The sequence below is a fragment of the Mus caroli genome, unplaced genomic scaffold (assembly GCF_978045245.1).
Source record: "Mus caroli unplaced genomic scaffold, Mus_caroli_1 scaffold_7, whole genome shotgun sequence".
Classification (NCBI taxonomy): domain Eukaryota; kingdom Metazoa; phylum Chordata; class Mammalia; order Rodentia; family Muridae; genus Mus; species Mus caroli.
In genome coordinates, this window is record NW_028227262.1 from 12,177,862 (window position 1) to 12,195,946 (window position 18,085).

General features: G+C 42.0%; 1 protein-coding gene across 2 annotated transcripts in view; it reads right to left on the reverse strand.

Annotated features, from left to right (window-relative positions):
• Ptpro (protein tyrosine phosphatase receptor type O) overlaps positions 1-18,085 on the reverse strand; it is a 219,663-nt gene that overhangs the window by 56,778 nt on the left and 144,800 nt on the right. For both annotated transcript variants that reach the window (XM_021164482.2, XM_021164481.3), the window contains exons 8-12: positions 12,488-12,608; positions 11,574-11,767; positions 10,383-10,494; positions 5,128-5,279; positions 4,121-4,241 (exon numbers count right to left, since the gene is read on the reverse strand). In XM_021164482.2, the coding sequence (XP_021020141.1) occupies positions 4,121-4,241; positions 5,128-5,279; positions 10,383-10,494; positions 11,574-11,767; positions 12,488-12,608 (700 nt within the window). The remainder of the gene's footprint in view (positions 1-4,120; positions 4,242-5,127; positions 5,280-10,382; positions 10,495-11,573; positions 11,768-12,487; positions 12,609-18,085) is intronic.

Consider the following 18,085-nt stretch of genomic DNA (forward strand, 5'->3'; position numbering starts at 1 on the left):
TTCAAAATATACTACAAAGCCATGGCAGCCAAAGCAACAGAGAAATGGTATAACTGTCAATAGCACAGCCAATGGATCCAAACAGAGGGCCCAGAACGTAAGCCCAATACTGACAACCAGTGGACTCTTGGCCGATGCAGTTTCTTTTTTTCTTTTTGACTCAGAAAAGGAGCAGAGACCTACTATTGTCAATGGAACTTGGATTAAGTTACTCTCTTATCTTTCTCATGGAAGTCTTGGTGGCTATGTGGATTTGATCCCTTGCATCACACTCATTTGTGGCTTCCCTCCTGCAGACTCCCTACTTGAGATGTGTAGGAGACAGGATCAGCTCGAGGATAGTCTTGGCTGCACAGTGAACACAGTTTCTGCCAGTCTCCTTCATTATCGGATGAAATAAATGTATAGCTTTAGAAAAATCAATAAGAAGGTATAGGCCTCTGTCCCCAGCTCCAGGCTCTGTATGTGTGAGGGTAATCACGCCACTGGGCTCCAGCTAGCTTACAGGGGAACCACATGTTGCTAAGTGCTGATTCTCCTGGAAGGCAAGCTGGGAATTTCTCTTCTTTGTATGTGGTCTGGGTAAAGCAGAACTTGGCAACGGTGGTTTACAAGGGTGGAGTTGGGTTTTCCCTTCCTTCATTGGCTGCTCTGTGCCACCCTCTCTTTCTTCTCTGTTCTTCTCTTTCTTCTCTCTGTTCAGTCTCTGGGTGTTGGGATGTGGGCCACACCCAGGCCTTCACATGTTAGTTTCTAATTGGTACTTGGTGCTCTAATTCAGACATCCCAGACCAGAAGTTCCCTGTGATCTCTGGACACAGATTGACCATCTCTTTGCGGGACACCTGCACTTTCATTTTCTGTAGTTTTCAAATCCTTTTTTTTTTAAGTTAAAGGAACCATGGGCTCTTAACACCCCTCCCCATTAACCCTTTAATCACAGATCCTGCTTGTCTCTGTGTCTCCCTGAGTGACACACCATAAAACAGAGTTGCTCAAGAGCCAAGCTGAGGACTTATTCTTATTTCTCTTTCTTTCACTACCTACATTTGTCCAAAAAGAAAGTTCTGGAGCCTCAATCTACAAAATACCTCCCAAATCCTGTTCAAATCTCTCCATTTCTGTTAGAGCCACCTCCCTTAAAGTCGCCCTTACTTCTCGTTGGATTTGACTGAATCACAGTGCTCTTCTCCTTCTTCGGATCACTAACCTCTCACAGAGAATCCCCTGCTTTCATTGTTGGCCCAACTACACTTTCTTTTAAATCCTGACATTTGTGTGTGTGCATGTATGTGTATGTATGTGTGTGCACAAGTATGTATGTGTGTATGTGCATGTGTACATATGTGTGCATGTGTATATGTGTATGTGCATGAATATATGCATGTGTGTATATATGTGTATGCATGTGTATGTATACATGCATGTGTATATGTGTGTGTATGTATGCATGTGTGTATTTGTGTGTGTATGTGCATGTATGCATGTGTGTGTTTGCTGTGCATGTGTATTCTATGTATGTGCATACATGTGTGTATATGTGTATTTTTCTTGTGCATGTGTGTATGCATTGTATTGTGTATAAGTATGTACATACATGCATGTATGTGTGTGTTTGTTGTGAATGTGTGTATGCATGTGTATTGTATGTGTGTATATGTGTGTATGTGTTTTTGCGTATGCATGCGTGTGTGTGTGTGTGTGTGTGTGTGTGTGTGCCTACCATGTGCCATGCACTTGTGTGGTGGTCAGCTTTTGGGAATTGGTTCTTTCTTTCCATCATGTGTGTCTCAAGGATGTAACTCGGGTCATCATGCTGGCAGGAAGCACCGAACTGTCAGCGTGGCTCCCTCATTGCATTCTAATGTGACACCAGAATAAGCTCATCTCCAGTAGAAATCGTACACGCCTTTCTATTTCATAATATTAAACAGTTTTCAAGGAATTAGGCAAATTAATCTTTTAAAGGTTGCCATAAAGAATGATTTTTTGCATGCAATTAAGGTACAACATCAAAAGTATCCAACACTTTATTTCTGCTTGTAACATCAGCGTCTCAGTATGACTTTAGCTTTTGCCACTGAGCTAAGGATCTGAGGCCATCTTCACACTCAGTAGACGCAGAGGGAAATATGTATTGGATAGAATGAAGAAAATGTTGTTTTCTTCTGTTGGGGCCCTCTTTTCTTTTAAAGAAGAGTTTCTGCATTTCGTTATTGGTCGGGGGAGATGAGGAGACTATGATCCAACAGCCTGCATGTGCACGTCAGAGGAGAATTCTCAGGAGTCCGTTCTCTCCTTCCCTGATGTGAGTCCCAAGGATCAGATTCTGTGTCAGGCTGGCAGTGAGCACTTGTCTGCGGAGCCCTCTCGCTGGTCCATTGTTTGCAATTTCCTAAGCATTTCTCAAAATGCCCTGCTGAGAGCACTGTGACTGCAGAGAGCTTATGCTTCTGGAGATGGGCCTCTGTGATCCTCTGCACTCACAGCTGCAGGTACCAGCACAAGGAATAACAAATGGTTTGAAACTCTCTTGGACAGGGTCCAGCGCATGTGAGGGGTTAGTATGAGTCTGAAGAGTGACAGTGGCTTCTAAAACACAAACGCTGACATCTCTGCTGTGAGCCTTGGTATTGATGAGATGCGCCTAGATTCTGTTTCGTTTAGTTTGTGACAGGCTGGAAGAAGAACCCTGTCTGCAGCATGCATTGCTTATGAGCGGCTACACTTCCACTAATGATGCCCTAGAAGCCGACCACACAGCTCTCTGCCAGCTCATCCTCCATCACCTATGGTCAATGGTAGAGTGTATCACCAATGGTCAATGGTGGAGTGCCCTTCCCCCGACTCCCTTTAGGTATCAAAAATGAAGTGTGCCCTTAACACATGGCAGATTTTTCCATGAGTGACCACTGAAATTGCATGTTCTTACTGGGCGCAGTGTTAGGCAAACTGTAAGTTGCATTTAGTTTGAAACGATCAAGTGGGCTTATTGGCAGACCATGTCATTATTTCTTTGTATTTAGAGCCTCAGGACTCCTTCCCTGCGATTCATAATCAAACACAATGGGTTACTTACTGGACCTATAGACAATTTCCTGTGCTATCTTCCTTGCTCTGTTACATCTGCCATAGTTAAGGTAATTTTTCCTTTGTGTCTCACTAAACACAAGCACTTGTAGGTTGCTTTCACTCTAACTCCAGCTTTATCAAGGCTGTCTGCTATGCTTGCTCAGTTTATTCACAATAAACTAATTAATCTTCACGTTTATTCATTTTAAAGAAAAGATTCATTTTCGTTTGTTTGTGTGTGTGCGTGTATGTGTCAGAGAGTGTGTGTTTGTGCAAGTATGTGTGTGTGTGCAGGTGTCCACAGTGGCCAGAAGAGGTGACAGGTCCCTTGGAGCTGGAGACATAGGTGTCTGTGAGCTGCCTGGTGTGGTGTACTGAGGTCTAAAACCCTCTGAAAGTGCCACAAGCACTCTTTACTCCTAAGCCATTTCTCCAGATTACTTTTCCTACTACTGATTTTTTCTTACTTTTTAAATCCAAACGTAGTCATTTCTGCTATACATTGGCATCAATGCCATCAGAGAAAACAGCTGTGTCTGAATCCTCTTGCAGGGAATCTATATTATTATGTAATGAATTAGTGTAAGCTGTCTTTCCCTGTTATCAATTATTTTCCTCTTATGTTGAGGAATTATGAAATGGTACCAACTTCAATAAAGTCAAGGTGTTTTACTCAAGGTATTTTCCTAAGTTAATAAGGAACAATATTTGTATGAAAGAGAATTCTATTGGGATGAGCAAAGACACCAAACTCAATCACAAGTAAGATCATCCATTTCTAATGCTCCTAAAGCTCCTTGGCCCCTCCAAGGCTGCCAAGAAGGGCAAAGGTCCATGTCTCAGCCTAGTTTACACTCCACTCATACAAACAAAACTCATACCAGTGTGGTTGTATTCTCTTTCTAGTGTGTCTACTTTGTACTTCTCAGAGAGAATTCCTTGTCCTTGGTTTGGGTCCACTGAGCTGAGGAGCCCCTGCTGAATAAGGGACGCAAACGCTCCTTCCCCCAACACAGCATCTTCAGCCCTCACCATGCACTCTCCTTACCGAGCTTGACAAGGCGGAGCAAGGAGGTGTTACTCCCTCTCTCAGTGCAGGCCGTGACTGACAGATTGTAGATATCTCCTGGAGGTAGGCTAAGGATGGCCGTCATGACATTGCGTGTCACCTGCAAGACCATCAAGATTTGTGATTTCAAGGTGGGATGTATGAGCCAGCACCTCACCCTCCATAGCAAGCATACAGGTACAAATTCCAGGGTTCTAACAGAAAGCGTAAACCCCCATGAGTTTACACTGCAGCCTACCGTTGACTATTATGTTATTGCTGGACTGGATTGTTTGAATGTAAGCTCTCTAAAAGTGCACAATACACATCAGCGTGGACAGTTTTCCAATGTGTCAGTCCTTACTCTGGTGTCATCCCACATATTCACAACAGCTTCCAGAAAAGACAGCTACTGTATGGTTCCAAAGAAACATAGACATGTTTGTACACACACAGTTGCTTACTTGGAGACTCTGTTTCCTGTCTCCTGTAGAGAGGATTGTGTGATCCAGTTCTGACCGATAGATTGCAAGTGGAAACCAAACAGGCAATTCTCATTCTTTATTTATACCACTTTCTTTTTATTGGCTTTGGCTGCAGTAGTTTAATCATGCTCAAAAAGCTTAATAAAGCAGAGAGAAGACCCCAATATCCTAAATGCACTCAGATATCTGGGTAATGTGGATCACTGAGAAAATATTAACATGGAAGAGTGGTAGCTTGTTTGACAGCACACAACATTCCAAAGAAAAAGTTCTCATGTGTCCTAAGATGGTCTTGAACTTGCTATGTATTGAAGGTGATCTCAAACTCCCTCTCACGCCCCCACCTTTCTAGTACTACTAGACTCAGCTCTCCAACTAAAACTTTAAATATGAGCGAGATCAGGGCCAGCAGTGATTTCAGCTCCTGTCAAGGACTTGGAAAGGTAAGCTTAAGTAAGGGTTGCCAGCAGCTCAGGCCACCAACTGTTTGGAAGCCTGATGTCAGGACTCAAAAGAACGTACACTCTTTTTAATTTTCTTCCTCCCTTCTGCAACGACCATCCAGTGCAGCATTCTAGAATGGGACAGGTCAGTGGTGGCATCCCCATAGGTCCAACTGATGTACAGCAGGCTGTTGAAGTACTCCACAGACGTGATTTCTGGAGCGACGGGGGCTGCGAGGAGAGAGGTAAAGCTTAGGATAAAGGCTCGTGGCTGATGTCCTTCCCAGCCAAGTGTGAGAGCCGCAATGAAGCTGCCATTGAACATTCAACCTCAAGCCAGCCAGTGGTGGCCCATGCCTTTATTGCCAGCACTCGGGAGGCAGAGTAGATCTCTGCAAGTTCAAGGCCACCCTGGTCTACAGAGCAAGTTCCAGGACAGCCAGTGCTACACAGTGAAACCCTATTTTGATTAAACAAAAAAAGAAAAGGAAAGAGATTCAACTTCATACCACATGACAGTATCTCAGAACTAACAATGGAAGTCAGCGGTACAGGCTGGGGGGCACTTGCTCTGTGGGACTGTCTTAGACACAGACGGCTGGACCTATACCCACCTGAGGATATCAAGACCTCCTGTGTAAGCTGCTGTTTCAAGATGCTTAAAATGTTTGATTGTTCAAGCATATTGGGTTCATCACTCAGTGATAAAAGACATTGGTAATTATCACAACAACATTGAGAAATCTGAGGCCCTCTAATATTAAATTTCTCACCGTGGCACATGAAAGTTACTTAGGAGACCAAAGAACAGTGGGGGAGATGGAAAGAAAGACAAGATAAAGGTGCTGGAAGGAGATCTGACGACTGTTATTTCTGACATAATACAGTGATGTCACTGATAGAATCTAGCCCCGTGCTCCACAGAAAGGGGGGCCTGAGTAAAGGCAGCTGATGTAAGCAATAAGGAGGAAAGGATCTTAAAGTCATGCCTGAGGCTTAAGCCTAGCACCAAGGCTATTTCTTTACTCCACTTTCTAACACTTTAAAATTAAATGTTAATTTAATTTAAAATGTAATATTTTGTTGAGGAGGAAATTTTATTTAAACTTCATATGATATAAGCTCTGAGGGTGTTTGTAAAATTATTGTTTAAAGTGTTCAAAAACTTTAAAGATCTTAAGGAACAAATAAACAATTAAATTCAAATTGCATGTTCAAAGTGCCTAGAAAGCAAACATTTTACCCCAAGGCATGGCATAATTTCAACCAAAATCTTTGAAGTAGAATTTCTAGAAAGAATCATTCCCTTTAATAGGACACCAATAGGTAATAAGGATTCTTAGTAGACAGTAATTTCAAGACTTACTAACCCCTAAAGGACTTACAGCATGTGTAATGTGTAACAGCTGCACAATATCTATATGGAGCACGTGTTTACATGCGTGCCTGCACTCCATGTGTGTTTCCCATGAAGTATGAGCAGCTGCTTTCCTTGTGTCTAACAACACAATCCCTAAATATCAGCAATGCTCTCTCCGTTTGGGTCCTGAATGTCCATTCAAAGGCTGTGGAGGCGAGGGAAACCTCAGGGATGAGACCCAGTGAGAGGAAGTAGGTGACTGGGGATTTGACCTGGAAGCGTATACTTTGTGCCTGGTCTCTTCCTCTTGCTCTGTCCCCTGTACTTTCTAAATGCCAGGAGCTGAGTGGCTTGGCTGTTTCAGAAGTCTCATGCCACGGCGTTCTGCCTCATTATATACTAAACCCAGAAACCATGAGTTCACAGAAACGATTGCTTATTATAAGCTGGTTGTCTCAGGATATTCTGTCACAGTAATATAAGACAAAAATGTCCATATCATATTCCATAATAATCTAACTCAGAGAAATGCCTATGATTTTTGATAGCCTCTTAATATATTCTAGTATACTTCATCATATATAGATACCTTTACCTTGCTTTGTTCAAAGGAGTTTTTCCTTATATTCTCATATTGGTGAGGGTAAGAAATACACTTAAAATTACAAGTCAAGTGTGTACATGGTCCTCTTCACAGGGCTGAGCCTTCAGATTTACTGCACTTACTGCTTTAAACTCTCACATATTGCCAAAGGCCACAAGATGTCACTAGTTGTTTATTAATCGTTATTTAGTATACTAAAATAATTACTATGAATTTGGCTTTCAGACAAGTCCCCTAACCCTGGTAGTGGACTGAAGTCTGAAGAAGCCAAAGTTAATTCTCCTGGCAAGGGAAGTAGTGAGGCCTGAAGCACTGAACTCAGAGCTTCCTGCAAGCTAGCAACAGCTCTCTCTAACCCTGATCTACACACCAGCCTTCTGCCCTATTTGTTTTGAGACATCTTACTACATTGTCCAGGCTGGCTTTGAATTCACCCTGTAGCCCAGGCTGGACTTGAACTTGTCATTTTTCTATCTCGAGCTCATAAGTGGCTGGAATTACTGCCCTGAACCTTTATAGACAGTTAGCTAGTCCCCTTTTACACCATATGATTTGACAGTTAGGATTAAAATGTAAAACATAGAAGAGCAATTCAGGAGAACCTCATGTTTAAAACATTGCGTTCTTATCTGAAATAATAAAGTCAGACAAAGAACTAAAGGGTTAGAATTTCAGCTACTTAATATATCAATATACACATAAATTTATATGTGTGTATACATGCATTTGTATGTATACATTATTTTTTGTAGATCTGTGGTGATTGTGTGATGTATGTGTGTGTGTGTGTGTGGGGGAGATTAAGTGTGCTTGCTTGTTCATATTGCATGCAGTGACCAGAGGTAGAAATGAACATCTTGCTGTCTGTCTGTCTGTCTGTCTGTCTATCCATCTGTCTGTCATTATCAATCATCTATCTCTCTGTATCTATCGATCATCTCTATCTACCAAATTATCACTATTTATCTATCAATCACCTACCTGTCATTTATCTATCATCTATCTATCTATCTTTCTATCTATTATCTATCTATCATCTATCTATCTATCTATCTATCTATCTATCTATCTATCTATCTATCTAAGATAACATTCTTTCTGAGCTTGGAATTCTCCCTGAGGTCTACCAGGCCTCGCACTGCTGGAATTACAGATACAAGCGCTCATATCCAGCTTTCACTTGGGTCCTAGAGAATGCAGACCCTTCTCTGTGCTCAGCAAACGCTTCAGATACTTAATATATGAATATACACATAAGTTTATATGTGTGTATACATGCATTTGTATGTATACTTTATTTTTGTCTCCTCACCCCGTCAAATATTTTAATGATCTATGTGATACAGTTTAATTCTCACACTGCGCTATTACTAGACCCATGTTTTAGATGTGAGACTTGAAAACAGTTGTGGCAAAACGCTAGACTGCTAATGCCAGCCTGACTGAGCTGTTCGCCAAGAACAATACAACATTCTCAAAGTTTATTTCATTGGAGATAACATATTAGTCACTAAGGTAGATAGGTCACTTAGAGACTTGCTAAATCTCATCTAAACTGTTGTAAATTTTACTCCACTCCAGACAGGTCCTAATATCATTTTATTTTACAGATTTTGTTTATATTTTTAATTACATGTATGTGTGTGTGTACATGGGAAGGATGGTTGTGAACAGGGGTGCAGTACCCAGGGAAGCCAGAAGATGGTGTCAGATCTCTTGGTGCTGTAGTTATAGGTGGTTATGAGCCACCAGACATGGATGATGGAACTAAACCCAGGTACCCAGCAAGAGCAACAGGAATTCCTGAGCCATCTCTCTAGTCCCATGTGATCATTTTAAAAAGGCACAATACTGCAGACAGAATCTCAACTCTTGGTACTTCACTATTGCTGCTACCCAAGGCTGTGAAAGCCATAACCTAATTTATGAACTTTTTGCTGTGAAAACCAGTTGGCAGGATCTTGGAGAGTTCTGCTGCCAAGAAAAGGAGGGTCAAAAATCATTGAGATGGTTTACTCAGATGTCTGAGCAGAGCCAGTTCAGAGGCCACGTCTCTTGAAAGGAAGGGAAAGGCACCGATTGTACCTAGGGAGAGAAGGGCAGCCATTCTCTGAAAGCAAATCTCCATGGAGCTACTGTGGAAGAATTAGTGCTCTAGTGAAATTTAATTATAATTAGACATGTGCTTATTAATGCAGTTTGACTGTGGGCCGCAGTGTTTACCTAGTGATTGGTACCACCTCCTTTTTTGGGGTTTTCTCATTGCCCCTTCTAACATGACTATTGACATCTGGAACAGAGACCATGCTGGATCCTGGAGACTAAAGGAAGTGGCACACCAGTGTTTTGTCATTTCCACTGTTTTCCCAATAGCTCTCCGTCCAATGAAAGTTCTTGTACAGTGTTGGTCCAAACCACAAGGGTTATTGTTTCTTTCATTTTTAAGATATATTTTGTTTTAAATTTATGTGTGTGTATGTATCTGTATGAGGTTATACACATGTGAGTGCAGGTGTCCATGGAGGTCAGAAGGGGGATCCAGTCCCTAGAGCTGGAGTCACAGCTTGGGTGCAGGGCATTGAACTCAGCTCTTCTGGAAGAGTGCCTTGGTGCCTCCTCTCCAGCCCCAAGGTCAGTGCCTCATTGAATGAATTATTCATTTGTATTGTTTTATCTAATCATTGTCCATGGAACTTCACAATTTATGGCTTTGGGGGGAAACTAAGACTGATGTAATTTAAGCACCTTAACTTGGTGCCCTGTAATTTGCTAAGTGGTTTGTTCAATAGAGACGTCATCGTTGCTTGTCAGGATAGAAATAAGTATTCCCCATCATTCTCTGGTGTGCCTTATACAGACCTGAGGCTTGGGAAACTTAATTTGCTCAAACTCACTGTGACCTGAGGCAGAACCCCACTGGTGTGAAGCCTTCCCCCATGGCACTCAGTGGACTCTAGAACCAACAGCAGGTGAGGGCAGAAATGGAGTAATTAACGAGGTCGTGAAACACTCTCCTAGGTCTGATGACCTAATACGTAACATCAGTCAATCATCAGTCAATCATGTAGGGGAAGCTAAAAGCTGTGTTTGCTGCCTCCTGCTCTGCTCTGATGGATGCTGGCTGGAGAGCGCACGCCAAAGGCAGTGTCTCCAAGTAAGCAAACGTCGAGGGCAGTAACTGTGGATTTTAAAGTCAGACTCTCATTTCTAGTGCTTATCAATTAAATGCGAGACAGCGGAACCAGGGGTGTATCTTCCACGAAGATGCCAAGGCAGTGGTGAATTGCTGGCACTTTCTGTGCATGTGACCCCCCTGGTACCTGCTCAAGATGGTGTCTCCTGTGGGACCTTTCTTTTCTCCAGCACTCACCTGTTATGAAGCTGATGGTGGAACTGTCACAACAGCTCAGTTCTGGATCTCCCCACGTCACCATGGTTACGCGGAAGTTGTAGTACCACGCTGGCAATAGGCTTGCTATTCTCTGAATAAGGACGGAGGAAAATCACGAGACAAAAGATTAAGAGGAAAACAGTATTTATGAAGTTGATTTACTTTCCTGGGGTCATGATAAACATTAATAATTTTTGTTTTCTTTTTCTATGCCTTTAGAGTTATTTTTGAAGTGAAATGAGCCATAAATGAAATGAGATATATAATTTTTAAAAGATGATTGAAAGACAGAGTAAATATGGGTATTGCTTTGCCATTTCCAAAGACATAGTGCATAATGAAATAACACTCATTGATAAGTGTTTGCACTTATTTGTTTCCCTGCCTCTAGGGAAAGGGGATGGTGTTATTTTAGGATGATGATGAGCAGAAGTCTTACTGGGTGACAATGACCAAACTGTCATCTGTCTGGAAAGCAACTGTGTGCTTCAGGTGTCATGCATTGGTTGCCTACACTTTGCAAAATGAATCTAGTCTCAGAAAGAACAATTACTACATAAGCTGTGAAAGCTATTTCCAAAAGGTTAGCAATGCAAGTATTTGTTGATTTGTACAGGCTAAGGGGAGTCATGGCTAGAGACAGACAGTGTCAGTCAACTGTAGACCAGAGGGAGGTCTCTTGTAATGAGTCCTCTTATTAAGTCTGCTCTGATTGGAGGAAACTCATTATGAGAAAAATACCATCTAGGGTGAAAGTTAGTTTCACAACTAACTTTATCTCTCTCTCTCCAAAGACAAAGAGAGAATCTAAACCTAAAAGAAATATGAAACCACGGACCAGCAACCAAACAAGAAGCAAGAGAATTAGAATGCCTCTAATCCCAGCACTGTTAAAGCAGAACCAGGCATCCCCAAAGTTCCTGTCATCCTTGGCTGCATAAGTAAGGCTCTCACAAAACCAAACAATACAAAACCAAACCAATTAAACTAAATAAAACCCAATTACAGCAATCAAAACCCCCAAAGTCCTTGAGAACATCTGTCTGCCTACACAGATCAAATAGCTATCTTTCAAAATGGCCTTGTGCACCGATGACTTTCTCTAACATAGATGTGACACAGGCATGACCATTCACACGAGAGTGCACCAGCTGACTAAGGGAGGATTACCACGGATGCCGTTAAGGAAACGGTTGCTGCTATCTCATAGTAGGTCGTCCACTCTGAGGTCATGGTGGTGGGGTTGAAGTAGAACATTTCAACTACATATTTTCTGAAGACTCCCAGGGTAGGTCGGGTCCAGCTCAGCACGACAGCAGTGGGACCCAAGGGGTAGAGCATTAAGTCCTTTATCCCAGTGGGAACTAAAGGAAGGGTAGAGGGTGAAGAGAGAAAACCGGAAGGGGCGTTAGTGTCTGTACAGTGGCTTCAACTGGAACGATCAGGGCTGTCATTCTCTTAACTTAGTCACAAAAAAACTAGAGTAAATAGATATTTATTTCTGACTTTCTCCTCTGTGTAGTAAATAGAAGGATGTCTTCCAAATATACAATGCTGCCTTTTAAAGGTAGTCAATCCCTCACATTTAGCAGGTACTAGAATCTGTTTATTCCATTCAATGAACAATGAACCATGGATGGAGACTTGTCCTCAATTTTGCCTTGCATCTGCACTGAACAGGGACAGACTCCTAAAGATTATTTTTCTCTGAACAATATAGTACTCTCTTTGTGTAATATTTGCACTGTATTGGATTATTATAAAAGATTGATCCAGCAATGGCTAAGGTGTATGGTAAGGTATCCACAGGTTGGATGCATACATGACATCACTCTATATTAAGGAACAAGAATAGCCATGGCTTTTGGTTTCATCTCTGTGTGTGGGGAGGCATTCCCTGGAAGTTATATTCCATACATACTGAAAAACTTATAATCTGATGCAGGCATATTGAGCACAGCCTCATGATTCTTCCATTTATGATGAATTCAGATTGAAGGCTGCACCCTTCCAACCAGTAGTCTGGTAACAATAGGGATGGATTTATTGATTGATTGATTGATTGACTGTGGCTAACAACTTACCAATCGCAAATGTCACAGGATCGGAAGGTGGCCCAATCAAAGGGCCTTTTCTTAAGTACATCACAACCTGGTACTGGGCACCAGGAACCAGGTTCTCAATTACAGGTTTGCTTGAGTTCACCTTAAAGCAAACACCCAATAAGATTTATGTAGAGTGAGGCTTTCAGAGCGAGACACAGACGCTGAAGCAAGTTGTTAGAACGTAATAGTTTGACTTTGAAATCCGGCATCTCTTCTTACTCATGCTGGGAGGGAGGTTAGATTTCAGAATTAGGATGATGTATAGTTTATGTGAATTCAGAAGGAGATCCAGGACATTGAAATTCCACGACTGGATTTAATATGCCCCACGGGCTGCCCCCAATGAATCACTGTCGAGTGTAACCACATACACCAGAACACCGTCCTCCCGGAACCATCATCAAATCAGGGATACCAGGAGGGGAGCCTGACGTCCTAAATTGTGGTGTCAGCCGATGACATGCCAAGATCTGTGCAGAACCGTCTTTAGTCCCTCGTCACTTAGAAGCATATAATATCTAATTATAGAGATGGAAATGACCTCAGAGATTACCTATCCAAATCTCTGATTTAATAGATGGAGAAGCAAAGCCAGAGAATGGCCAAGGTCAGATGCTCACAGTTATTGTTGGGAGGAGAAGCGGAGCGCTGAGACTTCTAATCTGCAGTCAGGGCAAGTACAGCAGAAAGCACTTTGCAAAGTCTATTGTAGCCTTCTAAAATGATGTCAGAGAGACCGTGTCTCAGCTCTCTGTTTTTATTGGTTATGTGACCAGAGTGATACAGAGAGAAATAGTAGGGGCATACATATGAACAAAGTGGATGTATGAAAGATCAATGTCTGCATGTGTGGGATTGATGCTTCAGTTCAAGCTTAAGAAGTGAGTGGGTTAGCATGTATTATGTATGCAGAATTCATGTGTGTACATTTATATGAAATATATGTGTACGCTTGCGCAACCATGTTTGCATTTGTAGAGGCCAGAGGCCATTATCAGTTATCTCCCTCTGCCCCTCTGCTCATGACTCTTTGAGACAAGGTCTCTCACGGAACCTGGTTCTCCCTGTTGTCTAAACTGCCTGGCCAGTCCCCACCTCTCAGAGCTGAAATTACAGGTGTGTGCGCCCCTGTCCGGCTTTTCGCATGGTGGCGAGGACCTGCCCCAGGTCCTTACATTTGTGTTAGGTACTTTATCCACCCTCTGAATTATCCATCCAACCCCAGCTTTGATATTAGTGCTTATAATGTTCAAGATAGTCTCAATCTGTGAGGAAAAACTAATTCTCATCATGTTGTTTGAAATAAGACCCCAACTCTGCTAAGTATCAACACAAGGATTTGTTTGTACTTCAATTAACATTGTTATCTTTGTGCCTTCATTATATTAACGTAGGTAAGAATGCATCTTAGGGCTGTGAGATGCTGAGACATGAGTATAAGACACATCAACTGTTAAGATCAATTGTTTTGGCCTCTGGGGGTACATAAAATGCAAAACTTCTACAGGAATGAACAAAATAAATGGATAACAATTTTATTAGCAGTTTCTGGTATGCTTTTAAAAGTCCCATTAAAATTAGACAGATAAGCAGTGCTGGTGATGTGCATTTCAACGCTGTGAATTTCAGAAGCTGGTTTTGTGTATGAGGCAGGTCGTGATGTGAGTAGAATACAGGCTACTCTGTCCCCAAACTGGTGAGGCACAAAAGAGATGATTACATGGAACGAACAGTTAATTAGTACTCCCCCCTTCTGTGCCCACTTACACCCTTTTACCGTAACATCTGTCCAGTGTTTAGATTACCAAAGTCACTCAACGAGACGGTCATCTAGAGATACAGACTATGAACAAGAATATATTCTAGGCATGGAGGCACACTGCAGAATCCTAATAGTTGGGAAGGTAGAGGCAAGGAAGTTTAGGAGTTTAAGACCAGCCTGGACTATAGAATAAGTTAGAGACCAGCATGGGGCTATATGAAACCGTGGCCTTAGAAAGTAAATTAAAATAAAAATAGAGACAGTGGATGTTATGCACAACAGAACAGTACTGTTTTATTAAGGTTATATTCTGTGTAATAGCACTAATGTTTACTCAGTGGATCAATTGCTTCTAACTGTTCAGTGAACACCCAGATTTCTAGCCACTTAAGTACGTGGCAGTCATAACCTAGGGAAATGATGTCTTTTAGACAAGGTAGAGATGTGAAAAAAATCATATTGCTTTATAAAAAAGACAGAGGACAGTGTCATTTCAAACTACCCCGCTTTGTGAAAAACAATTAGAAACATCAATTCCTAAATATTTGTTAAGGTGTCAACCTCTATTGCAGGTTCTTAACACTTTGGGATGTAAAGGCAAGGAAGCTGTGGAGTTCAAGGTCAGCCTGGACTGTATAGTAAGTTTAATATAGAATTAAACACTTTAGTTCTTCTGTGCCATTGTTTCTAATTTTTTCTAATCACCAGTCAACCAACTGATCAATATCAAATTGATGAATGTAATAAAAATTAATATATTAATAAATATGTATGGTATGTAATCAATATAATAAAATGTTAACCAATCTTTCCACTTAATGCATATCCATTCTATAGCTCTTTCTTCCATTGCTGGCTTACTTCAATCCCAGGGACTCCACTAAATTCAATATGACTCCCAGAAGGCACTGGGTCTGCCTGTCCCTACTGAGCTAAAGACACAGGAGGAAAAACATTGGAAGAGCAGTTGGAAGAAACAGAGTCTGCTGTTAGGTGGTGGGTTGCATGAAATGAGCACAAAGGTCCCTCTGTCCGGGGTGGTCCGGTATCCACCCTTAGGATGCTTTCCTCATTGGCTTTCTGATGTACATCCAATCCAGATACCAGGACTTTCCTATTCAGGGCTCAGACAACCACTGAGTCACTCTCCCTTGAACCAAAAGATATCCAGCTAAGTCTAGGTAATCACAAAAGTTGGCCCTTCTTTTCCTCTTTATAAAAATCCTTCAGACATGGTCAGTACCTCATCATAATCCTGTGAGGTAGGATTGATTTCTCCCAACATCACAGATGAAGACATCAAGAATTACGTGAGGGGTCTGGAGAGATTGCTCAACAATTAAAGCTGGACTTCTCTCCCTATCAGAGGACCTTGATTCAATTCCCAGCACCCACAAGACAGCTCACAACTGTCAGTAACTCTAGCCCCAGGAGATATGATGACTTCTGGCCTCTGTAGACACCAGGTAGGCATGTCATGCACAGACACACAGTCACATATGCAGGCAACACACACACACACACACACATGCATATATATGAGAGAGTGTCAGCTGATAACTGTGAAGATAAAGTCTGAAAAGCACTTTTATGTGATGCTGTAGTCAGTGTTCTAGCCCTATCAAATTGGTTGCCTTTCCACTCCACTGCCACCCCATGAGGCTACACAAGCTATTTACAGAATTACCACCAGCTGTGAAGACAAATCATCCAGGATGCCCCCCGCCCCCGCTTTGACACCAACCAGCTGGGTGACTTCTTGTTCCTTACATATCCTGCCTCTTAGTCTCACCATTTCTTCCTTCCTACAGTGGAAAGGATGATCTGTCTGTCTGTCTGTCTGTCTGTCTGCCTGTCTGCCTGTCTGCCTGCGTTTCTTTCATTATTATGCACTCTTGCGAGCAGTCAAATGGCATTCATGGACTAAGGCACATGCCATGTAAGAATGAACATACACACATGCTCATGTGGCACTCGTTCCAACCCTGATGTTAGTGAGGGTGTGCTAAGGTTTTGAGGAAATGCTCGGGGCACATTTATTTTGGGTAATTAACACACAGTTTCTTATACAGCACAGATGAAGCAGTAATCTCACTTTCAACAACTTCATGAAGGAATAGCTCCAGAATGGTCCTAGTGAGAATTCGTCTCCATGCAAACTCATTGTGAAGAATAGGTACTTATGATCAGGACCAATTTACACCCTTGTAAGCTTTCTCTTGAGGAAGAAGACTGGGCTCTATGCTTCATGAAATAAAGACTCAGGTCTAATTTGTTCCATCTCCAGCATTGTTACATGGGAGCCACTTTACACATAGAATCACACAGGCATCCACGGAGTTGATGGGCCAAGTAGAGACTTTAGCAGGGCATCTCAGAGAATATCAAGGATACCCAAGAAGCACAGTCCTTGGGTGTGAGGCCATGACTGTAATGATTAAGTACAGCCTCAGCATCCCCAATCCAAAACCACAAGATCTGGAATCTGAAACATTTGAGCAACACCATACCACCATCATAGTCAATTTCCCATCATAAATGTTTATGTCATGAACAAACACTAAAATATTACTTACAACTGCCTTCAGATTCTGTGTGTGGGATGATACGAAACACACATGAATGTTTTGTTTATACTGGGGTTGAGGCCCTACACAGCTCATTATGTATACACACATATTTCAACCCTCCTGCCTCAGCACCATGTCTGAAATCCTTCTGAGCCCAAGAATTTTAGGTAGGTGATTTTATCCTGTATTTGACTTGGAGCCATGTTTATTTTAGCGCTAGCAGTGAATGTTCTGTGTCTGTCTTTTACATGGCACAGAGAGGACCATGCTTGTATACCAAGTGCTTACCAACTGAGCCAGTTACTCTACTTCTCTAGAAACTAAAAAACAAAAGCGTATTTATTTATGCCTGGGCACACGACAGTGAGAAGAGGTCTGATGATCTCTCAGAGCGAGCGTCATCCACATTTTCTAGATGCCAGACTTATTATGTGAATACTAGGATCTGAGCTCTGGTCTACATGATTGTACAGGCAGTGCTCTACACTGATGAGCCATCTCTCCAGCCTTCTTAGGACATTTTGAGTTTAGTTTTCCCATCTGAAACTTATGGGTAAGTGCATGAGTTGTGTCTGTGTGTGTGTACGTGTTCGAGTGTGTGCATGTGTGTGGTGTCGGGGCCATGGGTGCTGGAGGTATAAACCTGTGAAAATCCTCAGAAAGTCTGTGATGACTGAGAAGACACCTGGAACGCTGGCCTGCTTCGTGTACCCCTTTAAACATCAGCCTCTTGCCCATCCATAATCCTTAAGGGTTTAATGTTGCATTTCGGGGTAATGGTGTGAGAATCCAGTTAGAGAGACCATCTCTGGATCATTTATAATTTACAGTAGCTATAAGAACATTTTGTTTTGGGCTCCCAGGCAAAAGATACATAATCTGTTACATTCAAATGGACAAGAAGGAAATGTACCTTGGACAGCTGCGTTCCAGGTCACTGTCGGCGAAGGAAATACGTTTCCCACAAGTTTAAAGTCAGTTAGGTTGGGTATCATCCAGGAAGGAAACTAATGAACTGAATAAGGATCTGTGATTGCTAGTTTAGCATATTTACTCTTTAATTTAATCGAGTCAAGGGGTAGATTCCGCCTCTAGGAAGGACTTATCTCAGCGTTCTAAAGCCTTTGGTTCTCCAAAGCTCACGACTCCTGAATCAATCTTAGCTATTTAAAATTTCTCACTCTTTGAATTTCACAGATGCCTGATTTTCCTGATCTCTCTCTCTCTCTCTCTCTCTCTCTCTCT